Source organism: Gymnoscopelus braueri, assembly GCF_963280865.1.
Source record: "Gymnoscopelus braueri genome assembly, chromosome: 4".
NCBI lineage: Eukaryota > Metazoa > Chordata > Actinopteri > Myctophiformes > Myctophidae > Gymnoscopelus > Gymnoscopelus braueri.
The window spans coordinates 58,242,353-58,266,219 of NC_137605.1; the positions used below are offsets into that span (position 1 = coordinate 58,242,353).

Consider the following 23,867-nt stretch of genomic DNA (forward strand, 5'->3'; position numbering starts at 1 on the left):
CCCTTATGGGTCTGTAACTCTGAGAGTGTGCACATGGAACCAAATGGATCCAATGAATCCATTTGGTTCCATGTGCACACTCTCAGAGTTAAATTATCATTGTTTTTACCGTATAAATTGGGGTCCCAGAGATAGAACTGTCTGTCTGTCTGTCTGTCTGTCTGTCTGTCTGTCTGTCTGTCTGTCTGTCTGTCTGTCTGTCTGTCTGTCTGTCTGTCTCTCTGTCTCTCTGTCTGTCGGTCTCTAGTCTCTCCTGTTCTCTCTCTCTGCCTCTCATAATTATGTCTGTCTGTCTGTCTGTCTCTGTCTCTCTCTCTCTGTCTCTCTCTCTCTCTCAACTCCTACAATTCCAGTCAGGGTGGGGGGGGGGGGGGGTTCACCAGTTCAAATATTTATTATTTCTGGGGGTCGTGGCCTGAACAGTGTGAGAAGCACTGATCTAGAGGTGTGCATAGCGGTGCTGTGTATTGAATCAGATGAAAATAGATGAATAATGTGAGAGGTCACCACCATTCCAGCTTGTGGTGGACATTTTCTCAAAATTTGATTTTTTTTGTGCCACAGACATACAAAATAAGTGGTCAATAATATTACCAGAAACCATAGGCAGAGAATGGGGAAGGCAGTGTACGGACACGTTGGTGACCCCTGAGCAGAACATAACTGCAGTGTGACTGTTGTTCCAGGTTCCCTGTGGGCTTTCCTATCCAGGGCTTAGTAACTCAATGTTGCCATCTGTCTGCAGACAGCAGGAGTGCATGTATTCGTCAGAAGGTGAGTAGAAAAGCATTGATAAGGCTTTGTGTAAAGTAACTAAGTACATTTACTCAAGTACTGTACTTAAGTACAATTTTGAGGTATGCGACACATTGTGAGCTTGTAGATCTGCTATTTTCAAAAGATGTTTTATACATTTTACACATTTTATACATTTGAAAACTTGTGGAACGGGACTTTCTACATAATGAGTACCGTACTTTCTACTTTTGGTACTTTAAGTACATGTTTATACCAATACTTTTGTACTTTTACTCAAGTAAATTTTGAATTCTAGACTTTTACTTGAAACAGTATTTCTACATTGCTGTAGGCCTATTGATACTTTCACTTAAGTAAAGAAAAAACATACTTTTTCCACCACTGCACTCAGGGTTTCAATTGCATATTCTCTCTTGTATATCTGTAATTTTTTGAGAAATTATTTTAGCAAATCTTTGAATATATATATATATTTTTTTAAGCGAACATTTGTAACTCAAATCTTCGCTTCTGGGGGATTCTACAAAAGTACAAAAAAATAACAAAATGATATGTATTTGGCTGCGGACCCCCACCTCAAAATATGTTGTTCCAGGGACCCCCCACCCCCACCAGAACCAAAGATTTGAGTTTAAAATGTTCGCTTTAAAAAATATATATATTCAAAGATTTGCACAAACTTTCACGATTAAAAAGAAAAATAGCTATTTTTGAATAGCCGATCTACAAGCTCATAGCGCGGCACTCTGTGCCACGCTATGAGCCCAAAGTATAACATTACGTTTTAAGCGGTTACACAGATGCGTTCCCCGGTTTTAATGGGTTGAAGTGCTTAACACCGACACTTGCACGTCATCTTCTAACGCGATCGTGTGTGTTTTGTTTCCCCTCTATACGAACCGAAGCTGGGGAAAATGTCCAACAACCTGTGTTCGTCCAGGAAGCCGGCTTCGTCCTCGGCCGTGCGTCAGTGCTGTCAGCCCTCCACCCCATCAGACTCCATCAGCCAGTGTCTGGCCAACATCCTGAAGGATGCGGTCACCAAGGCAACCACCGCAGCACCGCGCCAGAGGAAGAGGAAGTGCCCTCTATCCTAAAAAGAGTCTTCTTTCTTTTTTTTCTTCTCTCCCCCCCCTCTCTCATCAGCTGTTGAGCCAATGAACAAAACCATTCCGGTCATTTAAAATGGGTGCGTTTACATAAACACGTCGTCCCCGGCTATACCGGGGAATAATTGGCTTTTGTTTTATGATGAGTGGCGAAAATAGCCGACAACGTGTCGCCTTTTGTGATGTGGTGTGAGCTTGTAGATCTGCTATTTTTGCTATTTTTTTGGGTACATTTTTGGAAATGTTTTCACTTATAATAACATGATCAAAATAGGGATGACAGGGTGAAAATGGTTAAGTTGACATTTTAATTGAAAAAACAAACAAAAAAACAACATAAAAAAAACATCAGTGTACATGGATTTATTTAGTCATGATGAGTTTAATTTACTCAAAGACACATCTAACTCATAGCGTTCAGCATTAGCTCAAAGCATAAGATGCCATATTTTCACTTGTGTAAACAGGCAAATCTGTGACCTCTTTGACACAAATAAAAGCCGTCTATAGTATTAACCACTTAAACCCTATACCAATACTTCATTGACAGGGGTCCCCCAGGGGTCTACTTTTTTACGACTTTTTTTCCCCTCTAAACCACGATCACAACATGTCACAAGACAACCCGCTGTGAGCTTGTAGGTCAGGTTTTTTCTGCGAATGTTTGCCTATTATTACAAACCCAGAATATCAGATTAGGATTAATAGCAGGCTCTATGCACAGCAGCCATATTGGAAGGAAACTGGGCCTCTTCCTTACTTCCTTCACAGGTGTTACCAATGATACTAATGTAGAACAGTGGTTCTCAAACCTTTTAATTGCAAGGACCACCATAACTCTGAGAGTGTACAAATGGAACAAAATTGATCCTTACAGGTCCATTTGGTTCCATTTGTACACTCTCAGACTTACATACCCGTAAGGGTCCATTTGGAACCCCCTCAAGGAACCATGAGGGTCCCTGGACCACACTTTGAGACCCACTGGTGTAGCAGAGTGTTTCCAGTGAGCCAACATGCACAATATCAGCACCCTGACTCTGTTTGACCAGAATGGAACAGAGCCGTCATTAGTATCATTGGTAACACCTGTGAAGGAAGTAAGGAAGAGGCCTAGTTTATTTCCAATATGGCTGCTGTGCATAGAGCCTTGACGAAGATGAAGCATTGTCTTGTATATGTAAACGTACCCATGAAGCGGAACCGTCTTCACCTGCCAAAGAAATCCCACTTAAGCATCATTAAAATGCAATGAATATTTATACTCCTGCTGCCATCTCATGTCTTCATGGCATGAAAGTTCTGTCCAGTGGTGGACACAAATGAAGTACATTTACTTGAGTAATGTACTTAAGTTAAACAAAAAAAAGAAAGAAAAAGGTTTTAGTGTCTGTTCTTTACTTGAGTATTTGTATTTTTGGATACTTTGGATACCACTACATTTCAAAGACAAACATTGTACTTTTGGAAAACGCACATTATTAATTAACCACTTTAGCCGTATTTCAAATATAAATTTTATTTAGCATTTCTGGAAAATCTTTGAATATTTTCGGGAGGAATTGTCTAAATTATACAATACAGCAATGCACCGATATTTTTGCATTTGAAGTACTTTTGAACACTCTTAAAAAGCATTTACTTTTGAATACTTAAGCAGTTTCAAAAGCAAGTGCTCCAGTACTTTAACTGAAGTACACATTTGACTGAGCACCTTGTAGTGGAGTAATATTTGACCAGGAGTATCTATACTTTGACTCAAGTACTGGGGTCGAGTACTTTGTCCACCACTGGTTTTGTCATAATGAAACTGTCATGTACTGCATAGGTTATTACCTTCTACGTCAAGTATATGTACCACTGTACCACTTATTTTTTATAGGCTGCTCCTTTTCACTTTGATTGTGAATGATTCCCATGGAACTGCAAGACCAGTTCTAATCTTTTATATGTGTAAGATTACAATTTAAAACGTTTCAAATGAATAAATCTATATTTTCAAAAACTATCAACAATGTGGTGAGCTTTATATTGTATTTATTGCTTTATAACAGAAAACAAAAGACACTAGTATTGAGCCTTGAGGGACTCCGGATACCCATATTAAGTGGTTAAACCCTCTTAAGTAGACTGGACCTGACTGTTCGCTTTTTCTCCTCCACACCAAATCTCAAGATTGAAAAAGTCACCAAATTCAAGTTGAATATGCCTACTGACAGTGAGCACAAGACATTTGACACTTGTCCAGCCAGCGGTTTGAGAGACTATAGCTCAACACAGACAGACAGACAGACACTCTTATAGATGGCTAGCCTTCTGCAGAGTCACACTGTATCTATAAACACCAAAAATACAACCCACCACAATACCGTCGGATACAATTCAAGCTCACTATACAAGTCATAAGCTATTTAAGAGATAAAGTTTACCATTATAATTCTTTTTATTTTTGCTAAATGAATCATTATTATTATTATTATTATTATTATTATTATGAATATTATTATCATTATTATTATTATTATTAATGTATTATTATTAGTTGTGTCTTGATCAGAAGCAGTGAGTGTACGGCGTGTATAGGGCCGGTGTGGGCCGCTAGGCGGTGCTGTGTTAAAAGGCAATGTGTGTGTGTTGTGATCAGGTTGTGACGAGAGGCATAGCAGCAGTTTGTTTGATTGATTGATTGATTGATTGATTGATTGGTTGATTGATTGATTGACTACTTTATTAACAGTTTGCAAAAAAGCACAACGTACAGTTTAATACAAATACAATGCTAAAAGGATTCAAACCAAAGCACTATTTGTTTCTATTGGGGTCCTGTGTATTCAATTCATCGAAACATTTAATGACGGACACATATACATTACTATGCAAAAACACCATAAAAACGAGTAGTAATCAACAAAAAAAAATGTAGTAAAAAAAATATATATATGTGTTGCCATGTCTGCTTATTATAAGCGACTTTGGGCTTGTTTTTCTGCTTGTAAATATTGGTAGTTGCGTTTTTTGGGGCTTATTGTTTCTAAAGTAGTTGCTTATTTGGGCTTATCATATTTCTTAAACATTTTCATGGCAAGGACCCCCAAATGAATATGTATTGCTACTCATGAAAGGAGCGTCCACGTCGCGGCCCTGGGAGTATTGACGAGATCGACAAGATCGACAAGATCAACCAGATCGACTAGATACTGCTAATCCTTTCACCACTACAAGTAACAGTTACAAGCTACAAAACAGCCACAAGCTACGCTACAAGCTACGCTGAAAGCTGCAAGCAAGCCACAGAACACCAAGAGAAAACATCATGCCTGGAGATAGACACAAAGGTCGATGTCGTAAACGAGGGACCTCCTCAAGACCGGCATTGACAGTCATATCTGTGAACATTGAAGGGTTCTCCTCTGCAAAACAAACCATCTTAGCCGACTTATGCAGCAAGCAACACTGTGACGTCCTCTGCTTGCAAGAGACGCACAGAGGGAGTGAAAACAACCGCCCCACCATACCAGGAATGGTCCTGGCCATTGAGCGACCTCACCGGCAGTACGGCAGTGCTATATTTGTAAAAACAGGCTCAGCTATAGAAGATACAGATATGTCAGATGACCATAACGTCCAAGTCCTATCTGTTGAGCTAAGCAGTGTTGTAGTAACATCTGTCTATAAACCACCACCTGTAGACTTTGTATTTTCCCAGCCAATCCCCAAAGTACACGGCAAACCACAGATCATTATTGGTGACTTCAACAGCCACAGTACCCAGTGGGGCTACCCTGAAATGAACAAGGATGGAGAAGCAGTAGAGGACTGGATGGATACTAACCAACTAAGTCTTATCCATGACCCCAAGCTACCACACTCGTTTTTCAGTGCTCGCTGGAAACGTGGCTACAACCCAGATCTCACCATGGTCACAAGTAACATCGCTGGACTGTGTAAAAAGACTGTGCTGGACCCTATTCCATCAAGCCAACACCGTCCCATTGGGATCCTAATCAATGCGGCTGTAGTCCCAACCATCGTGCCCTTTAAAAGGCGCTTCAACTACAAGAAAGAAGACTGGAAAGGTTTCACCAACGAGCTGGAAGAAAATATCAAAAATATAATACCAGTTAGCAAGAACTACAACCAATTTGCTAACCTGGTGCTGAAAACTGCTCGGAAACATATCCCACGAGGCTGTAGAGTTGAATATATACCAGGACTTTCAAAGGACTGTGCAGGACTCTATGACAACTACGTCAGCATGTTTGAAGCAGATCCCTTCTCAGATGGAACAACTGGCCAAGGCGAGAAGGTGATGGAGCGAAGCAAGACCTGGAATGCTCTTATAGAGTCCACAGACATGTCAAAAAACTGCAAGAAAGCATGGGCACTTATTCACAAGCTACGGGGTGATCCTAAAGCAGCTCCTCAGCACCCAAAAGTCACTGCCAACCAAGTTGCCAACCAATTGCTCGAAAATGGAAAGAGTAGAAAGAGAGGGAAAAAGACCAAGCTGAACCGCAAGAAATACATCGAGGACCCTGCTTTTACAAGACAGCTTATTATGGAAGAGCTGGAAGGGGGAATCTCTATCCTCAAACCAGGAAAGGCAATTGGACTGGATAATATCGCAACGGAACAGATCAAGCACTTCGGTCACAAGGCAAAGACGTGGCTTCTACAGCTCTACAATGAGTGCTTAACAACACACAAGCTCCCTAACATCTGGAAGAAAGCCCACATTATAGCACTGCTGAAACCTGGGAAAGATCCATCCGCTCCCAAGAACTTCAGACCAATCTCACTTTTGAGCCACACCTACAAGCTCTTTGAACGTCTGATCCTCAACAGAATTGGTACCTTTGTTGACGAACACCTCATCCCTGAACAAGCAGGTTTCCGCCCTGGCAAGTCGACAACTAGCCAAGTACTCAACCTCACCCAGTACATCGAAGACGGATATGAGGAAGGGATGGTAACTGGTGTGGTGTTTGTCGACCTCTCAGCTGCCTATGACACAGTCAACCACAGACGTCTCCTCAGCAAGATCCTGGAGACCACAAGAGACACCCGTCTGACAGAGTTGATTGAAAGCATGCTTGAAAATAGGCACTTCTTCGTTGAGCTAGGAGGAAGGAAAAGCAGGTGGCGAAGACTCAGGAATGGCCTCCCACAGGGAAGTGTGCTTGCACCACTTCTCTTTAACATCCACACCAACGACCAACCAAGAAGTGCAGACACCCGCCGCTTCATCTATGCAGACGATCTTGGCATAGGTGCACAAGCCACTGATTTCAAAGTTGTGGAAGACAGACTCTCCAACGCTCTGGCAGAGCTAACACCTTACTATGAAGAGAACCACCTACGTGCAAACCCATCTAAGACACAGGTGTGTGCCTTCCACCTGAGAAACCGTGAAGCCAAGCGCCAACTGAAGGTCAGCTGGTCAGGAACCTCCCTTGAACACTGTGAGCACCCAGTCTACCTAGGGGTAACCCTGGACAGATGCCTCTCTTTTAAGACCCACACTGAGAAGACCAAGTGCAAAGTGAGTGCGAGGAACAACATCATCCGCAAGCTCACTGGCACAACCTGGGGTGCTAACCCACAGACTCTGAAGTCAACCGCACTAGCCCTCTGCTACTCAGCTGCCGAGTATGCCTGCCCAGTATGGGAGCGAGCTGCCCATGCCAAGAAGTTGGATCCCGCCCTCAATGCTAGCTGCCGCCTTATCACAGGCTGCCTGAAATCAACACCTACAGACCGTCTGTACATCCTGGCAGGCATAGCCCCACCAGAGATACGACGAAATGCAGCAAGCAAGAAAGAGCGCCAACAACAGTCTACTGACCAAAGACATCCTCTCTTCGGCCATGTGCCAGCCAAAAGCCGCCTTAAATCCAGGAAAAGTTTCCTGAAGAGCGTCCCACCCCTCGGAACACCGAACACAAGCAGTGAAAGAGTCACTCGGTGGGAAGAAAGACTTGAAAACCTCCCATCAGCAACAACAATGGAGCTAAAGGCGAGCGAGGCACTGCCCCCTGGAGCAGACACCAACTACGCAGTGTGGAAATGCCTAAACAGAATAAGATCTGGTGTTGGACGTGCAAAAGCCACTCTCGCCAAATGGGGATAAAAATGACGGGGACGCTGCGTGTGACTGAGGCATTGAACCACAAACCATGCAGCACCTCCTGATATGCCCCCTGCTGGAGCAACCCTGCACAGTATCGGACTTGGCAGAGTTTAATGAGAAGGCCCTGCTGAAAAAACCAGCTTAGACCAGCCTAAGCTGGACCAGCTGGTTTTAGCTGGTCTTGGTGGTTGACCACCTTAAGGTGTGTTTTGGACGTCCAAAACACACCTTAAGCTGGTCTTGGTGGTTGACCAGCTTAAGGTGGTAGGTTTTGCTGGTTTAAACTGGTAGCTGGTTTAAGCTGGTAGCTGGTATTTTTGATGGTTTAGCTGGTTTAAGCTGGTAGCTGGTTTAAGCTGGTAGCTATGATGGTTTAGCTGGTTTAAGCTGGTAGCTGGTTTAAGCTGGTTTAAGCTGCTATCTGGTATTTATGTGTATTCAAGTGTATTCTGATATGCAGTGACCAACTTTGCTGGAGAGGATGCATGATCATGGTGAATTTCAGCCAGGTGCCCACAGCACGTGGTATATTTAAAAAACAGTAGCCTATATAAAAGTGAGCAAAATCCACAAAGGAATAAATAATCATGAATCAATTTAATAAATAACAATAATTTATTAAACTCTTATAAAAAACCTAAAAAACATTCAAATAACAAATAATTATGTAAATAAACAAATACATTCATAAACTTCAACCTGAGGAACACACACACACACACACACACACACACACACACACACACACACACACACACACACACACACACACACACACACACACACACACACACACACACACACACACACAGTGTTCAAATGACTGGAAAAGAGTGAGAGAATATGAAAAATCTGACAGATCTGTCTTGATCACATGACTATGGAGATATTGTATACCGATTTGTGTGATGTTTGGAAAACATCTGCAAGAGTTGTAGCCAAAAATGTTTTTGCAAAAATCGGCCTGCTGGTGGCGCTATAACGCATTACCCCCATATCACCCCCCCCATACACAGACACACAATTTCTTGTCCTTTCTATTGATGTCCTGGATTTTTTTCTGAAATGTATCTCCCCATGGCCTTCTTCCTCTTTGTGAGATCTTCCCCATTAATGATCTGCCCCTCCAGCCACCAATGGAAACAGTCTGAAAGAAAACAAACAAGAACCCCCACCAATAAAACAAATATAATTAGCTTAGACATGCATGGGGTGAGTTGTATGAATTGTGATGTTTTGAGAATAACTTAAAGGGTCTACACCATGAAAATCACCTTTTTCTTGTTTTTTTGTATTTTTTGGGGTCCCCAGTGTCTCTTGTACCCCAAAAAATGTTTTTTTTTTTTAATTCAGTCATTCCTTCTCATTTCATGGATTTCCAGAATGGGCGTGTCTGAACAGGCGATCTCAGAATGGAAATGTTTCTGATGTCACAAACATTAATGATGGCAAACCCAATGTTAAATGAAAAGTGCCCGAATCGCTCCGAAACTTTTTCTACCCCCCCTAAGTGGGGGTCTACGAACAAATACTTCGGGCTCGGATTTTGGCTCCGCCCCCCGGAAGTGGGTGAAACAGGCACCTCAAACACTTGGTGGAATTGTTCAAAAATGTTCAAAGTGGTTTTTTTTTCGATTTTGTATTTTTCTTAGATGCTTCTTTTTATGCTTTTTTTTTTTAATTTTTTTTATTTATTAACAGACAGAATTGCTCAGTAGCCCCCCCCCTGCCCAAGAGGACGTTTTGGTATTGCAGCTGAAAGTGCTGTATAAGCCAGAGACAATTGACTTGGGATGAGTATATCTGAGTGATGATTTAGGCTCAGAGGGACATACACCATATGATATTAAATATCAAATATTTTTTTTAAATTCATGGTGTAGATCCTTTAATGTAACTTAAACTTCACCCATTTTCAACCTTATCTTCATATAACTGGTCCTCGCTAATGTTCATTATACAATGGCAATATTTCTGTCTACTCGTTCAGAAACCTGCCTACCAGTGACATCACCAATGGAAATTCCAAGCTAATAGAAACTACAGTTTGTCTCTGCCTGGAAAGTTTGCATGCCAGAAGTAGAAGCCATTGTTCTTGCATTAATAATTAACAAATAAAAAAGTTAAAAATGTTGTTCAAAATGACCAAACCTGCCTACCGATGATGTCAAAGGTAGGCAGGTTTCTAAACTGTCCACGAACCATCAATGAAACACAGAGTGAGTAGACATAAATGGTGCCATCTTAAAATGTGTATTAGTGAGGACCACTTATATGAAGATGAATTGAAAATGGGGTGAAGTGGTTTTTTAAACCCCTGTTTCAGTTATGGAAAATGCATTTGAATGGAAAAGGTGGGTGGGCAGTGGGCAGGCAATAAGCCAGATGGCTACAATGGACAACAACAATTGGGGGGAAAAAGCTACCCCTGCCACACATGCATGTAGGGCTGCCACTATCAATTATTCAACACGATTATTCTATTGATAACTTTTTTGATCTACAAGCTCACAACGCGTCCAACAAGTTGCAAGCTTGTAGATCGGCATTTTTTTCAGCCCTAAAATCGATTATTTTATTACAATAGAGTATTTTCTTTTATGATTGATTAATAAGCTTAATAAGGCTTGCATAATAAACTAATAAGACTTGCATAATAAACTAATAATAGGCTTCTGTGCATGACTGTAGTTCTCTTTTCCAGAAGGTGACATTCCCATTTCCCGTTCAGTTTTTCATAGCTTCAGTTGATTGGCTCGGCAGCAGATATACATTGGAAACACCCAACATCTCTATATGTGTTTCTGGTTGAAATTGATGCCACTGAGACAACCAAATGAAGGTATGAACAGTAACGCTAACAGGAATTCCACCTTCTGGAAAAGAGAACTACAGTCATGCACAGAGCCAAAACAGATTGAATTATGAGATCAAGTCATAATGAAACCCCCCCCACCCCCACCCCTCAGTAAACATACCTCTGAGTCCTAGGGTCAGGAGGGTTTGACCTCGCCCTTGCTAGTGGGGCATTCTTTGTTTGCAAGGCTCGTGGTCTTCAGGTTCTTGTTCCCCAAATGGCAACAGCAAGCTCCTTCATGAACAGGGAGTCCTTGGTGTTTGCTGCCACCATCTTCCAGATCTCCTTTTGGAGCCACACACCAGAGCCAATGTGGACCTGAAACAGAAGAAAACAAGACATGTTTTAGAAATTAAAACACATTTTACCATGACATTTCCCAGACTTTCATTTTGGACAAAAGCAGGCACACTTCAAACAGAGTTTACTGTAAAGAAATGACATTTTCATGTCAAGGACCCCCAAATGTTGACCCCATTTGTAAAAGAGTTGGTGCCATGGACCTCCAATAGAGAAGATGTTAATTGTTGGATTAGATTTAGTACAGAATTCTACAACTGTCTATACTGTAGGTGGGGAGAGTTAAATTAATTATTATACAGTACATTGTCATTGGATTACATTCTAGCTGGTAATAACCCTTTATGCCTGGCATCCCTATTTTGTGCATGCCATAGGCAAAACTGTTCAAAAATAGTTCAGAAATAGCTAAACATAGCTGATCTACAAGCTCACGATGCATCATGACACGTTGCCTATTTTTGAAATAGTGCTTTTGTGCTTAACTGTTTCTTATTTAGCTGGGGACACTGTGGAACCCCCTGGGGACCCTATTTTTAAGAACCACTGTCCTACACAGTATGTTTCTTCAATACCTCGTCACCGTTGGTGTCAAACATCCCAGGTGTCGATGCCAAATCGTCTGACTCAGGGGAAGAGGAAACGGAGGGAGTTGCAACTGAAAATGTAGAGAATCATATTTAAGCTCCTTTTGGCAGTATCACAGTACTTATATTGTACACATTGTCACCATTTTCCATAGAACAGTATCACTGTCTAAACACACCTATGCTGTCACTGGTTTGCTTATCTGCAGCAGGGATGTCAGGCTTTGCTGCAGAGCTATATTGGGGCCCTTCCTCCAGTTTCTGTTTTGCAATCTCTAATTTGTTGCATCTTAAAGCATGAACAGGGTACGGAAAAATAAAAAATAAAAACTGAATTGATGTATGCCTTAGTAGGATACCAGTTTAATAATGAACCTAGCATCTGTCCACTCCATATAACATGCTTTCTATATAATGTTTTTTTTTTAACATTTGTGGTCAAGATCTAAGTAAAAAAGAACATGAGAACAAATAACCAACATATAGATATATACAAAAAGAGAAGAGCAAACTCATGCAAATGTTTCGTTAAAATTTGTCATTGCTTACTTAGTTTTAAGATGCTGTAGGTCCAGGTCCAACTCTTTGGCCTTCTTCTGGGTACGACTGTACTTGACATTTCGTCGTGGATAGCTTGGGGTACAACAGCATCTCCACCGTATTCAGACGAGTCAGAGTCTAAAGGTAGTGCAAGTGATATATTTTGGATTAAACAAGATGTTTTTTTGTTAGAAAGTTTAAGTGGAATAAAATGTAATTTTATGCAATCTGTATCGTAGAGTATATTAATACAATATAACTTATACAATCTGTATGTTAGAGTATGTTAATACAAATAATACTATATAACTTATACAATTGGGGTGGTTGTATTTCGTCTCCCTGCTCTCACCTAGACACAGACAGGATCTGACATGAATTTTGATCTCATGGTCAAGATTCAATGTATCACCTGAGCAAGCAGGCAGGCTCTATTAGCTCAATGGTAAAAGGTTACAGCACTTGAAGAAGAGGAAAGTTACATAGTGCAGCTTTAACCCATTAAGACCTGAGGCCGATTCTAAAAATGTTCTCTAAATCCTAAAAGTTTTTTTGAACATAAAAGGAAAAAGATTTGAGGTACAAATGTTCGCTTTAAAAAATATGTATTCAAAAATAGCATATCTACAAGCTCATAGCGCGCCACTCGGTGTCGCGCTATGAGCTTGTAGATCTGCTATTTTTGAATAGCCAAAGAAATCAAAAAAATTACACAGATGCGTTCCTGGTCTAAATGGGTTAAAGCAGGGGTCTCTCCATCTCTTTAATTAAGTAGACAATTCAGTTTCAAATTGTGTATGCCCACTTCTTTGTGTCATCACTTCCAATTGCACTTATTTATCCTGTATCCTGTATGAGTTCTGATTGGTTAAATTTGGTATTCCTGGACATGCATTTTCGGCTTACTAAATAGGTGGAGAGTCTGGGAGACCCCTGTTACTGAACAAGTAATGATTACTTTAATATTTAACAAAACAATATCACTTTACCTTCAAACTGTTTTCTTCTCTTTGTGGGAGGGGGGGGGGCATAACACATAATGGTTCTCTCTTCCTGGGTTCTTTTTCTCTCTCTCTCTCTCTCTCTCTCTCTCTCTCTCTCTCACACACACACACACACACACACACACACACACACACACACAGAGAGATAAGCGAATCATTAATGTTCAGAGTTCACGAGATAGGCTATTAAAACACTCTGTAGCTTCATCACTGAAAGCGTGTGTCCACACACACACACACACACACACACACACACACACACACACACACACACACACACACACACACACACACACAAGCCTATATCATAAATTATATTGTATATCCCACTATCATTTCTTGTAATTATTGTCTTAATACCTTTATCAAGACAAATTAAATAACTAAACAATGTGTCCTGACCATAGAGTTGGGTCATGATGACTTGTGATTGACTTCAAAAACATCCAGACATGCAGCCTACGCACTTCAATACAGTAATAGTAGGCTAAAAAGCCTACATAAATAGTATTTCTGTGTGTCAACACTCACCTAAAATGTCCGCCGCTTCTTCTTCTTTCTTTTATCTTCTCTGAAGCCGGTTTATAATTATTTTGATGAATCCAAAGCAACACAATTTATCTAACTTTCTTAGATAAACTTCCCATCTTCCCGCTGCGTCGCGAGCCAATCTCTCGAGCCCTCAGCCAGTGTTGCCAGATTGTGTGAGAGAAATAAGGAGCCAGGTCTATGAAAACAAGTCTGCACTTTAAACCACACATTGGCTCTTTGAAAATAGCCGATCTACAAGCTCACCGTGCGTCGCATTTGCGACACGTTGTGAGCTTGTAGATCTGCCGTTTTCAAAAAGAAAAGGTGAAATATTTGGAATATTATTTGAAACAGATGGGGGTCTGCGGAAAAAAGACATTAATTTGAAAAAAGACCTTGACCTTGACATGCAAATGTTTGAGAACTGGTTTAAACAAATGTTTTAAATGGAAGCAAGCCCAAATAACTACACTTTAGAAACAAGCCCCCCCAAAAAAGCAACCCGCAACTACCAATATTTACAAGCAACTTTACAGAAAAACAAGACCAAAGTCGCTTATAATAAGCAGATATGGCAACACTGCTCATGGCCCAGAATGCATTGCTTGTAAAAAACAAACAACAGATCTACAAGCTCACAACGTGTCGAATTGCGACAAGATGTAGATCTTTAGATCTGTTCATTTTGGTCACCAAGTGTTATTTAGAATCAATCTAGCATATTATTTGCCATTTGCCATATTAAGTAAATAAGTCATTGGATGCATGTTGTCATAATAATAATAATAATAATAATAATTTATTATTATTATTATTATTATTATTATTATTATTATTATTATTATTATTATTATTATTATTATTAATATTATTATTATTATTACCCTTTTTAAAACTAATATTAATAATAATAATTATTATTATTATTACATATATTATTTGTGTCACATCACAAGAAAAGGACAAGAAAAAAAATAATAATGATGATGATAATAATAATAATAATATGCTGTATATATACTGGTTGGGGCAATTGTAACTGAAGAAAATCTTCAAAGTCTAATGTTGGCAGGTATGATGTCTCCCCGGATCCAAACAGTTAAAATAGCAGATCTGAAGGCTCACAACGCGTCCCGGGCTTGTAGATCTGCTATTTTCACTGTGTGTGTTTTTTATTTATTAATTGATGGAATTTCTTCTTTTTTATTTATTAATTAAATTATTTTGAGAAATCTTAAATATATATTTTTTATTTATGAAGATTTTAGATTTGTGGGTGGGAAATCTTTTGAAAGAATAATATAATATATTTTTGTAGGAAACGGGAAAAAAAGGGACCTTTCCTGGGACAAATAGGTCCCAACCAACTGTTTGGGAAACAGTGATCTAACCCAGTGGTTCTCAACACTTTTCTTTTCTTTTTTTTAAAATATACTTTACTGGAATTATTCAGTGTTTACAAAAAATACACATTTACATGACATGCAAATAAGCATTAAAAAGGTCTTAAAGGTCCTTAAATTATCACTTCACTGTCATCTGGGGACCACCCCCAAATCACGTGGGGACCCCCCTGGGAGTCCCGATCCACATGTTGAGAACCACTGATCTAACCAAACTTGACCAGCTGCTAAGCTGGTCTTTCCTGGTCTGTCCAGTGTCCAGCCATCTGACCAGCTAAGTCTAGCTGGTAAGCTGGTCTTTGCTGGGCAGTCCACCCATTTGACCAGCAAAGACCAGCTACCAGCTTGGCTTTGCTGGTCAGTCCAGCCAGCCAGCTGGCTGACCAGCAAAGACCAGCAGAATCCAGCTTAGTGACCAGCTAACCAACTACACTGGCAAACCAGCCTGACCAGCCTGACCAGCTTGTCCAGCCTGGTATGCCATCTAAACCAGCTTAAGACCAGCTAAGACCAGCTAATACCAGCTAAAACCATCTAAAACCAGCAACCACCATAAGCTGGTTTGTGCTGGTTTTTTCAGCAGGGGGGACAGCAATGTGTTCAGCTGTGGCTGAACCACATCTAGCCAAGCCTTGTAACTGACTGTCTTGTGGACACGATAAGAAGAAAATGGAACAAAATCCCTAAACAAGTGTTTTAGGGATTAAAACATTTTACCATGAAAGATTTGTGCTGGTAAAAATGTTTCCAAAATATTAAAAAATTACAGTAACAGAGTATTTCTATATTGCAGTATTGGTACTTTTACTTAAGTCAATAATTTGAGTACTTTTTCCACCACTGGCTATTTTCAAATAACCGTAGCCTATATTTGCTTCTTTTGGGCTTGTTTTCATAGACCTTGTGGTCGCTTATTTCTCTCACAAAACCTGGCAACGCCGCAGAGCCATTAAGATCCAAAATGGCGACGGCTGTAGCAGCAGCAGCAGCAGCAGAGCCCTCAGCCCAGACAGGTACAACACAACAACACACCACTTTAACAACACACCGCTGTTTACCCTGAACACAGCTGGATAACGGTCAGCTAAACGGACAAGTGCAAATTAATTACAACAAGTTACAGCTGGGGCTAACAAGTTAGCGGTTATATAGCGTTAGCCTAGCTCTGGTCCACACAGCGTTAGAAAGAGTTCTCCTTTAACGCTGTGTTACTTATTAGTCGTTTCCCGCACACCCTGGTAGCGCAGCCTCTCGTCTTTAGTCGAAATAAAGAATACTCTTTTGCTATACTCACCAAAACAAAGACTGTTTTAAGATGTTGAAAGCCTACTTTCCTTAGTGGCAACACTCTGAACATAAACTTCACGTCTAAAATACACTTTTTGGACAGAAAAGAAAATATTCCACCGGATGGAATTAGTTTTTAGTTGCTCCACTGCGCCCCCTACACATCTGGCTAATAATCAAATCCCATTGACCAGATCTGTAGGGGGCGCAGTGGAGCACTACACTTTTTCCACTATTCTAAAATAGCAGATATACAAGCTCATAGCGCTTATTAGCGTGTAGATCTGCTATTTTCGAAAAATGGTGAACTTTGTGCAAATCTCTGAATATATATATATATATATATATATATATATATATATATATATATATATATATATATATATATATATATATGTTTTTAAAGCGAACATCTGTAACTCAAATCTTTGCTTCTGGGGAGTCCCTGGAACAAAATATTTTTGAGATTGGGGGGGGGGGGGGGTTCCGCGGCCAAATACATCATTTTGGGTGGTCCTTGACATGAAAAAGTTTGAGAACCATTGATATTATAGCAACAATAGTTTTTCAGAAAACTTAAAATTTAGAAGACATTTGTAGAATCCCCCAGAAGCAAATTAAATGTTTTCTTTTCTGGTCAAAAAGTGTATTTTAGATGTGAAATGGGGGGCTCAGAGTGTTGCCACTGAGGAAAGTAGGCTTTAAACATTGTAAGACCGTCTTTGTTTCGGTGAGTAGCGAAAGCGTATTCTTTATTTTTACTAAAGACGAGAGGCTCAGCTACCGGGGTTGTTCGGGAAATGGCTGAAAAGTAACACAGCGTTAAGGAGAAGTCCTTCTAACGGTAACGCTGTGGACCAGACCAGAGCTAACCGTTAGCCCCGGTGAAGTTATCAGTGTCAATCTGCAATGCAGTCATTGTATTCTCGGTATCAGTTGTACTTTAAATGGTACGATGGGCTGTGTGCGTTCATAGGGTTTCGTTTAGCTGTTTATTTTTGTTTGCCAATATTTAAGCTTTTATTGGTTTTATTCGGTCGGCTGTGGCGTCGCTTGCCGAGAAGAGCGGCTCTAACCACAAGCGACGCTTGTGTGTTTCAGCGAGCGACACCGGACTGTGGAGTGTTTAAGCTGAGAGTCTTAGGTTCAGTGTAAATAAAGTGGTCTCTTATTTGGATAGAGGCTGTGTGTGTGTGCTTTACACATTAATATGTTATGTGTATGGGCAATTAGAACAGTGGTGAATATTGTGAAGATGGCTCAATATTTACCAGCTCACTGTGAGCTTGTAGATCTGCTATTTTCACAATTCTTGCCTCTTTCTTATGTTATTTGACAATGTGGCCAATGTTTGACCAGTTGTTATAGTATAGTTTGTTGGTTACTTCTGATGCAGTAATGGTCTTTTTTTATTGGTGTTTTTAAAAAAATCTTAAAAGTCATCTGGGGACTGGGGGACCCCCTCCCAAAAAAAATAAAAATAAATACAAATAAAAAAAATAGAACCACTGAATTAGTAACATGATGATGAGGAGTGGACTGGAATATTTTTTTTCGTTAAAACGTATGTCAAAGCCTTCCTTTATGTCCTCTCATCTTCCTCATCTAGCCTCTTGGATCAAGACTATCGTAGCTGTATTTTCGCGAGTCTGACTTTTACCTTATCTACTGTATGATAGATATGCAAATGTCAAAATCGATTAAATACATCTGTGATGGTCTTGATCCAAGGCTATTCCTCATCCAACAGTCATCATCCTCTTTACTCCTCCTCATATAGATGGGTTTCCGCGCGACGTCATCACAGATTAGAGTGCGCAATCTGCGCATGCGGGTGGTAGAACGAACCGGAAGCGCCATTCACTCTGTTGTTATTTTCGGGATTTAGATAGGCATAATGCTGCTATTTTAGGCATAATAGGCATAATGCTGCTATTATATACAAACAGATCCAACTTCCGACAAATCATTTTTATTGAGTAAAGAAGATATTACAAACTGCATCATTTAATCTACTTTCATTAAACCCGGTGAAGACCATTTATTTTATGAATGTACATTTGACTAGAGCTGCTGCGGGTAATAGCGCCCTCTACTGCTCAACCCTCCACTGCGCGCGCATCATCCTCTCATGTTTACAAACAGGAAACCCATCTATTGTTCTTCAACTGGCTTTAGTGGTGAACCTATGTTGGCTACTTAAGCCCATTAAGACCTGAGGCCGGTTCTACAAAATCCCTTCTAAATCAGTAGTTCTCACACTTTTTCAAGATTCTTAAAAAATAGCAGATGTACAAGCTTGCAACACAAAGTGACACGCTGCGAGCTTGTAGATCTGCTGTTTTTGAATAGCCAACGCAAACATCTAAAATGACACACTATAAATAAAGTGTGGGGTCGCCAAAGAATCATAAAATGGGATCGTGGCATAAAAAAGTCTGAGAACCCCTGCTTGTAGATCTGCTAGTAAGATCTGGAATGGCGGGACTTGTAGATCTGCTAAAGTTCTCCTCAGAAAAGGGATGCTAGGGTTCAAGTGGTTAAGGTAAAAAAGAAAAATCATATCACACAAAGATTTGGCAGCCCCCCTGTAGTAACTCTGAGGACCCCCTAGGGGTCCCGGACCCCCTGTTGAAGACCCCTACTTTAAACCATTGCGTCCCGCCATTCCAGACCCCGACGTTTGAGAACCAGTGAGCTAATCTTATTCTAGTTGTTTGTGAGTGGCCCGCCTGCCCGGGCAGTTTGAGTCAGGTGTGTGTGTGTGTGTGTGTGTGTGTGTGTGTGTGTGTGTGTGTGTGTGTGTGTGTGTGTGTGTGTGTGTGTGTGTGTGTGTGTGTGTGTGTGTGTGTGTGTGTGTGTGTGTGTGTGTGTGTGTGTGTGTGTGTGTGTGTGTAAAACACACACTCACATTCTACCAAACACACATCTAAGTGCTGACTTTGATACAGCCTGTGCAGCTTTTTGATGACTGCATCATTTGTGGGGCCTCGCTCAAATTGAACCGAAAGAAGATGGGGGTCCGTTACTTCATGTCAGTTTGTGAATAGGATTTTTAACGATTCCGGTTTCTTAATGATTCCCTCTTAAAGGGATAGTTCACCTCCAAAATGACTTTTTTTCTATCGATTAGTCACCCCATGGAGACTTTTTTTTTTGTCGCATTCATAGGCCAACAATTTGATGACCAGCGGACCGGTAGGCAGCGGTTCCGGTAAGAGACACAAAGGAGACTCTTTGTGTCTCCTACCGAAACCGCTGCCGGTCATCTAATTATTGGCTTAGGAATGCGACAAAAACAAGAAAATCTCCATGAATTCAAGTCTTTTTGGGGTGAACTATCCCTTTAACGGTCTGATTCCTTAACATTTCCCTTAACGATTCCTATATGTTAAAGAATTTATATTTATATTCCATTCGTATGCTCACAGTTGTACAGTTTGTACACTCTCATTCTCTGACAGTGTGATAAAACCTGTTTTATGTGTGATGGAACCCGGTTCCTTAATGTTGGAGCCGGTTCTTCCGGTTCTGCGTCCCAACCCTATTTGTGAATTGTGACGGCAGTCGTCTATGATTTATCTATGACGTATGACTTTAATATTTGAGCGCGGTTTTCAGCCCGTCAAACGTCAACGCTGTCAAAACACAATGCACCTGGTTCTCTCTTGGGCACAACATTGTGTTTCACCACTTATGCCAATCTACAAGATCACAACGGCCCTTTGTGAGCTTATAGATTGCCTATTTTCACTCTTTTAACCCATTAAGACCGGGAACGCATCTGCGTAATTTCAAATTTTAGCTATAACCATTATTTTATACTTTGGCTATTCAAAAATAGCAGATATACAAGCTCATAGCTATGAGCTTGTAAAATCTTTGAATATACATTTGTAACGCAAATCTTTGCTTCTGGGGGTCCCTGGAACAAAATATTTTGAGATGGGGGTCCGCGGCCAAATACATATCATTTTGGGTGGTCCTTCACATGAAAAAAGTTTGAGAACCACTGATATTATAGCAACATAATTGTTTTATTTTTTTTAACCGTTAGAAGACATTTGTAGAATCCCCAGAAGCAATGATTTGAGTAAAAACATTTAGCTTTAAAAAACGTAAATATTTTGAGATGGGGGTCCATGGCCAAAAAAATATTTTGGGGGTCCTTGACAGTTTGAGAACCACTGATATTATAGCAACATTTCTAAGATTTAAGTTAACAATATTCCCTTTAAAAAATATATATATATTCAAACTAAGATTTGCAAAAAGATTTTTCAAAATAGCAGATATACAAGCTCATATGAGCTTGTATATCTGCAATTTTTTGAATAGCCAAAGAAATCTAAAATGACACAGATGCGTTTCCGGTCTTAATGGGTTAATAGGTTGATTCTGGAAGGAAAAGAGGCAATACAACAGCCGCTCTGGGTCAATATTTCCGTTAGCCTTGAACAGCAGATAAGACAGAGCTAAAGATACACAAATGTTCATTTCAAGGACTCCCGGTTTGATATGCATTCGGCCAAGGGTTCCCAAACTTTTCCGCGATCCCCAGAAAGAATCATATTTGAACTGGGGACCCCCCCCCCCCCCCACCCTGACAAGTAGCTCTTGGAATTGTAAGCATTACATTAGTTTGACTCGGTTACACAGATAAATATTGTGAAAATAGCAGATCTACAAAGCTTGTAGATCGGCTATTTTCACAATGTTTGCCTCTTTCTTACGTAATATTTGACAATTTGGCCAATTTGGTATTAAAAAGGTCTTAAAAGTCATGAAATAAAAAAAAGTGCAGATACCCTGCATACACTTACAGTATACTGTTACTGTATGTTGGTTTGTTTTACTGTTGAGTGAGAAAACAATGTTGCACATTAAGCTAATCATTTGGGGTCCCCCCAAAATAATTTGGGGTCCCGACCCCCAGTTTGGGAACCACTGCATTAGGCCACCAACCCGCATTTGATGCAATTATCGCTGGGACCCCAAACTACACTGTAAAATCCTCAGTGTTAATTTAACGCTGAGAGTGTACAGATGGAACCAAATAGACCCTTATGGGCCCATTATACGTCTTATTTGAATGTGACCCTTATGCGTCCATTTGGTTCCTGTGTCACGTTCCTATTAACGACTGTATCTAGGTAGTCGGGGACCCCCTGGATCCCCTCAGAGACCCCCAGGGGGGAACCAGTGCAATACAAGAATGAGAGAGAGAGTGAAACGTGTGGTGATGAGTTGAACACATTGTAGTTTGTTTTTTAGAGTCCCTTTCCCACTAAGTTCTAAAGGCTGACCATGTCTTACTCTCCAGATATTAGGACTCAGTTCTGGAGGAGAGCCTTTCAACGAGGTATTAGCATGGGCATGTGCAACGGCGTGTGTGAACAGAGATGGTTTGCTGTGTCGTGTTCGTTAACCCATTCAATCCAGGAACGCATCTGTCATTTTAGATTTCTTTGGCTCAAAAGTAGCAGATATACAAGCTTGTAGATTTGCTATTTTTTTTTTAAATCTTGAAAATGTTTGCAAATCTTTGAATATATATTTTTTAAATCGAACATGGGGGGGTCCCTGGATCAAAACATTTTGAGATGGGGGTCCGCGGCCAAATACATATCTAAAAGTGTTTTCTAAGTAGCCTATGCTGTTTTTATGCCTTGCTTTTAATTGTAGCACTCTGAGATTCGTGAGAATGTAAAGTGCGTTATAGATAAAAATGTATTATTATTATTATTAAGTATGTTGCTTGCTGCTAGATCAGTGGTGCTCCAACTTTTCCATATCAAGGACCCCCAAAATGATGGCCGCGGACCCCCATCTCAAAATATGTTGTTCCAGGGACCCCCCAGAAGCACAGATCGGAGTAATTTTTTTTCGCTTTAAAACATATATATATATATATATATATATCAAAGGATTTGCACACATTTTCCACGATAAAATAAAAAAAAGCAGTTCTACAAGCTCATAGCGTGGCACCGAGTGCATAGAGTTAAAAATAATAGAGAGGGCACCCGAATTCTCCTCCCATCCACTTGCATTGAGTTGCTCACCCAGCGCATGGGCCTGTTTGAACCCTTCTTCCGGGTTGGAAATTTGGTGGGCGAGGCCTATTTGGGGCTCCAAACGCGTCACTTCTGTGACGCGTTTTACGTCACAGTGACGCGTTTTGCGTCACAGTGACGCATTTTGCGTCACAGAAGCGCGCAGCCCCGTGCGCAAGCTCGTGCGCATGCTCGTGAGTCGAGCCCATTGGTCGAAACCGTTTTCTCGTTCATGTGTTGAAGCCCCAGGCCTGCACGCGCCTGCACTACCATGAATGGCCACCATGTCCATTTGGCTTCAATGAAACCACTGGGTTCTGGGGGCTTGACCGAGTGCCACGCTATGAGCTTGTAGATCTGCTATTTTTGAATAGAGTGATGCCGGTTGTCAGTTGGTGGAGTGTAGTGTCCTGCTAACTAACAGAAGATGCATGGATGTCACCCTTCTGCTATGCCGTGAAATGACGTCTCGTCTGCTACTTTTGTTTTAGGGGAAGGTGACTTCTTATTTATTTTTACAATGTCCCGCTTTGTTTTGGTACATTGGAACTTGTGCAGTTACAACACAGTATTTTGGCCACTATGTAATTACCATAGTTTGAGTTTGGGAGCTACACGTTTGCGTTGTGACTCTTTTAGTTGACAAGATTTGGTCTACAGGGGAAAAAGGAGTGGACCAAGTATGGTAGGGACGCATGATTGCCACTGTTGTCCTGTACTTTTCTTTTGCCATGAGAAAATAATTGTGTGTTGTTGCTGTTGTTGTAACTGTTTGTTTTTTACTGTTGTTGAGACCAAAGACAAATTTCCACATGTGGATTTAAACTAACTAACTAACATGATTGATCGTTCATCATATCCGTATCGGCCGATATTTACTTAAAAAATACAACATCGCTAAAATAGGTATCTGCAAATAATCCTCATATTTTTAGCCAATATTTTATATTATGAATTATTTCTGTTTGAATGTGAAGCTGAAAAAGAACAAATAAAAGCAAAGAAGTTGGACAATTCAAATTGTATTAAGTAAAAATTAATGTTTGATCTTTACTACATGTAAGTGAACTAATAGGTGATTGTGTAATTCTGCATCTATTCTACACCCAGAATCACAGTGAGTAAGGGACAACTTGCTGGGAACCTGTGTTGCAACAATCTGTATTACTATTGACTGATTTGACCATGCAATGAATCGGTTATCGGGCAAAATGTCAATATTTTGCTTCCCTAGTTCGTAGTTCACATGATGCTTGGTCATTCAGAACGAACGCATTCCTTCAGTAGAAAAACATCTCACTATC

The 23,867-nt window shown here is 40.5% G+C and overlaps 4 protein-coding genes and 1 long non-coding RNA gene across 6 annotated transcripts in view; 4 read left to right on the forward strand and 1 right to left on the reverse strand.

Moving 5' to 3' along the window:
* The window catches only part of LOC308084818, a 244,260-nt gene extending 240,384 nt beyond the window's left edge, over positions 1 to 3,876 (forward strand). Inside the window, exon 2 of the long non-coding RNA XR_013933119.1 lies at positions 2,695 to 3,876. This is a non-coding gene — a long non-coding RNA (uncharacterized lncRNA). The remainder of the gene's footprint in view (positions 1 to 2,694) is intronic.
* Positions 1 to 3,876, forward strand: part of ecm1b (extracellular matrix protein 1b) — a 28,908-nt gene extending 25,032 nt beyond the window's left edge. For both annotated transcript variants that reach the window (XM_080427724.1, XM_080427725.1), the window contains exons 10-11: positions 687 to 774; positions 1,665 to 3,876. In XM_080427724.1, coding sequence (XP_080283850.1) covers positions 687 to 774; positions 1,665 to 1,856 — 280 coding nt within the window. In that variant the 3' untranslated portion in view covers positions 1,857 to 3,876. The remainder of the gene's footprint in view (positions 1 to 686; positions 775 to 1,664) is intronic.
* Positions 3,877 to 5,181: 1,305 nt separating this feature from the next.
* LOC308083695 (RNA-directed DNA polymerase from mobile element jockey) lies at positions 5,182 to 7,998 on the forward strand (the record flags this gene model as incomplete). The annotated part of the gene is made up of 1 exon (XM_080426008.1): positions 5,182 to 7,998. The coding sequence occupies one exon, from the start codon at positions 5,182 to 5,184 to the stop codon at positions 7,996 to 7,998; it is 2,817 nt and encodes a 938-aa protein (XP_080282134.1).
* Positions 7,999 to 8,601: 603 nt separating this feature from the next.
* On the reverse strand, positions 8,602 to 13,342 carry LOC308083771 (uncharacterized protein). Its single transcript, XM_080426109.1, has 5 exons — positions 13,272 to 13,342; positions 12,292 to 12,420; positions 11,731 to 11,813; positions 10,977 to 11,173; positions 8,602 to 9,145 (listed from the first exon to the last, which is right to left on the reverse strand). The coding sequence occupies exons 1-4, from the start codon at positions 13,318 to 13,320 to the stop codon at positions 11,054 to 11,056; spliced, it is 381 nt and encodes a 126-aa protein (XP_080282235.1). The 5' UTR covers positions 13,321 to 13,342; the 3' UTR covers positions 8,602 to 9,145; positions 10,977 to 11,053.
* A 2,839-nt stretch (positions 13,343 to 16,181) lies between these two features.
* Positions 16,182 to 23,867, forward strand: part of LOC308083696 (uncharacterized protein) — a gene marked incomplete at both ends in the record, with an annotated part of 38,554 nt that continues 30,868 nt past the window's right edge. Inside the window, 2 exons of the mRNA XM_080426009.1 lie at positions 16,182 to 16,233; positions 21,831 to 21,869. Of these exons, the coding sequence (XP_080282135.1) occupies positions 16,182 to 16,233; positions 21,831 to 21,869 (91 nt within the window). The remainder of the gene's footprint in view (positions 16,234 to 21,830; positions 21,870 to 23,867) is intronic.

Coding starts and splice junctions, on each gene's coding strand:
- LOC308083771 (XM_080426109.1), bottom strand. CDS start 13,320: ATGTGTTATGCCCCCCCCCCTCCCACAAAGAGAAGAAAACAGTTTGAA. Junction 12,421..13,271: donor GAGAAGAAAACAGTTTGAAG/GTAAAGTGATAT, acceptor CACTACCTTTAG/ACTCTGACTCGTCTGAATAC. Junction 11,814..12,291: donor CTACAGCATCTTAAAACTAA/GTAAGCAATGAC, acceptor CTACATTTTCAG/TTGCAACTCCCTCCGTTTCC.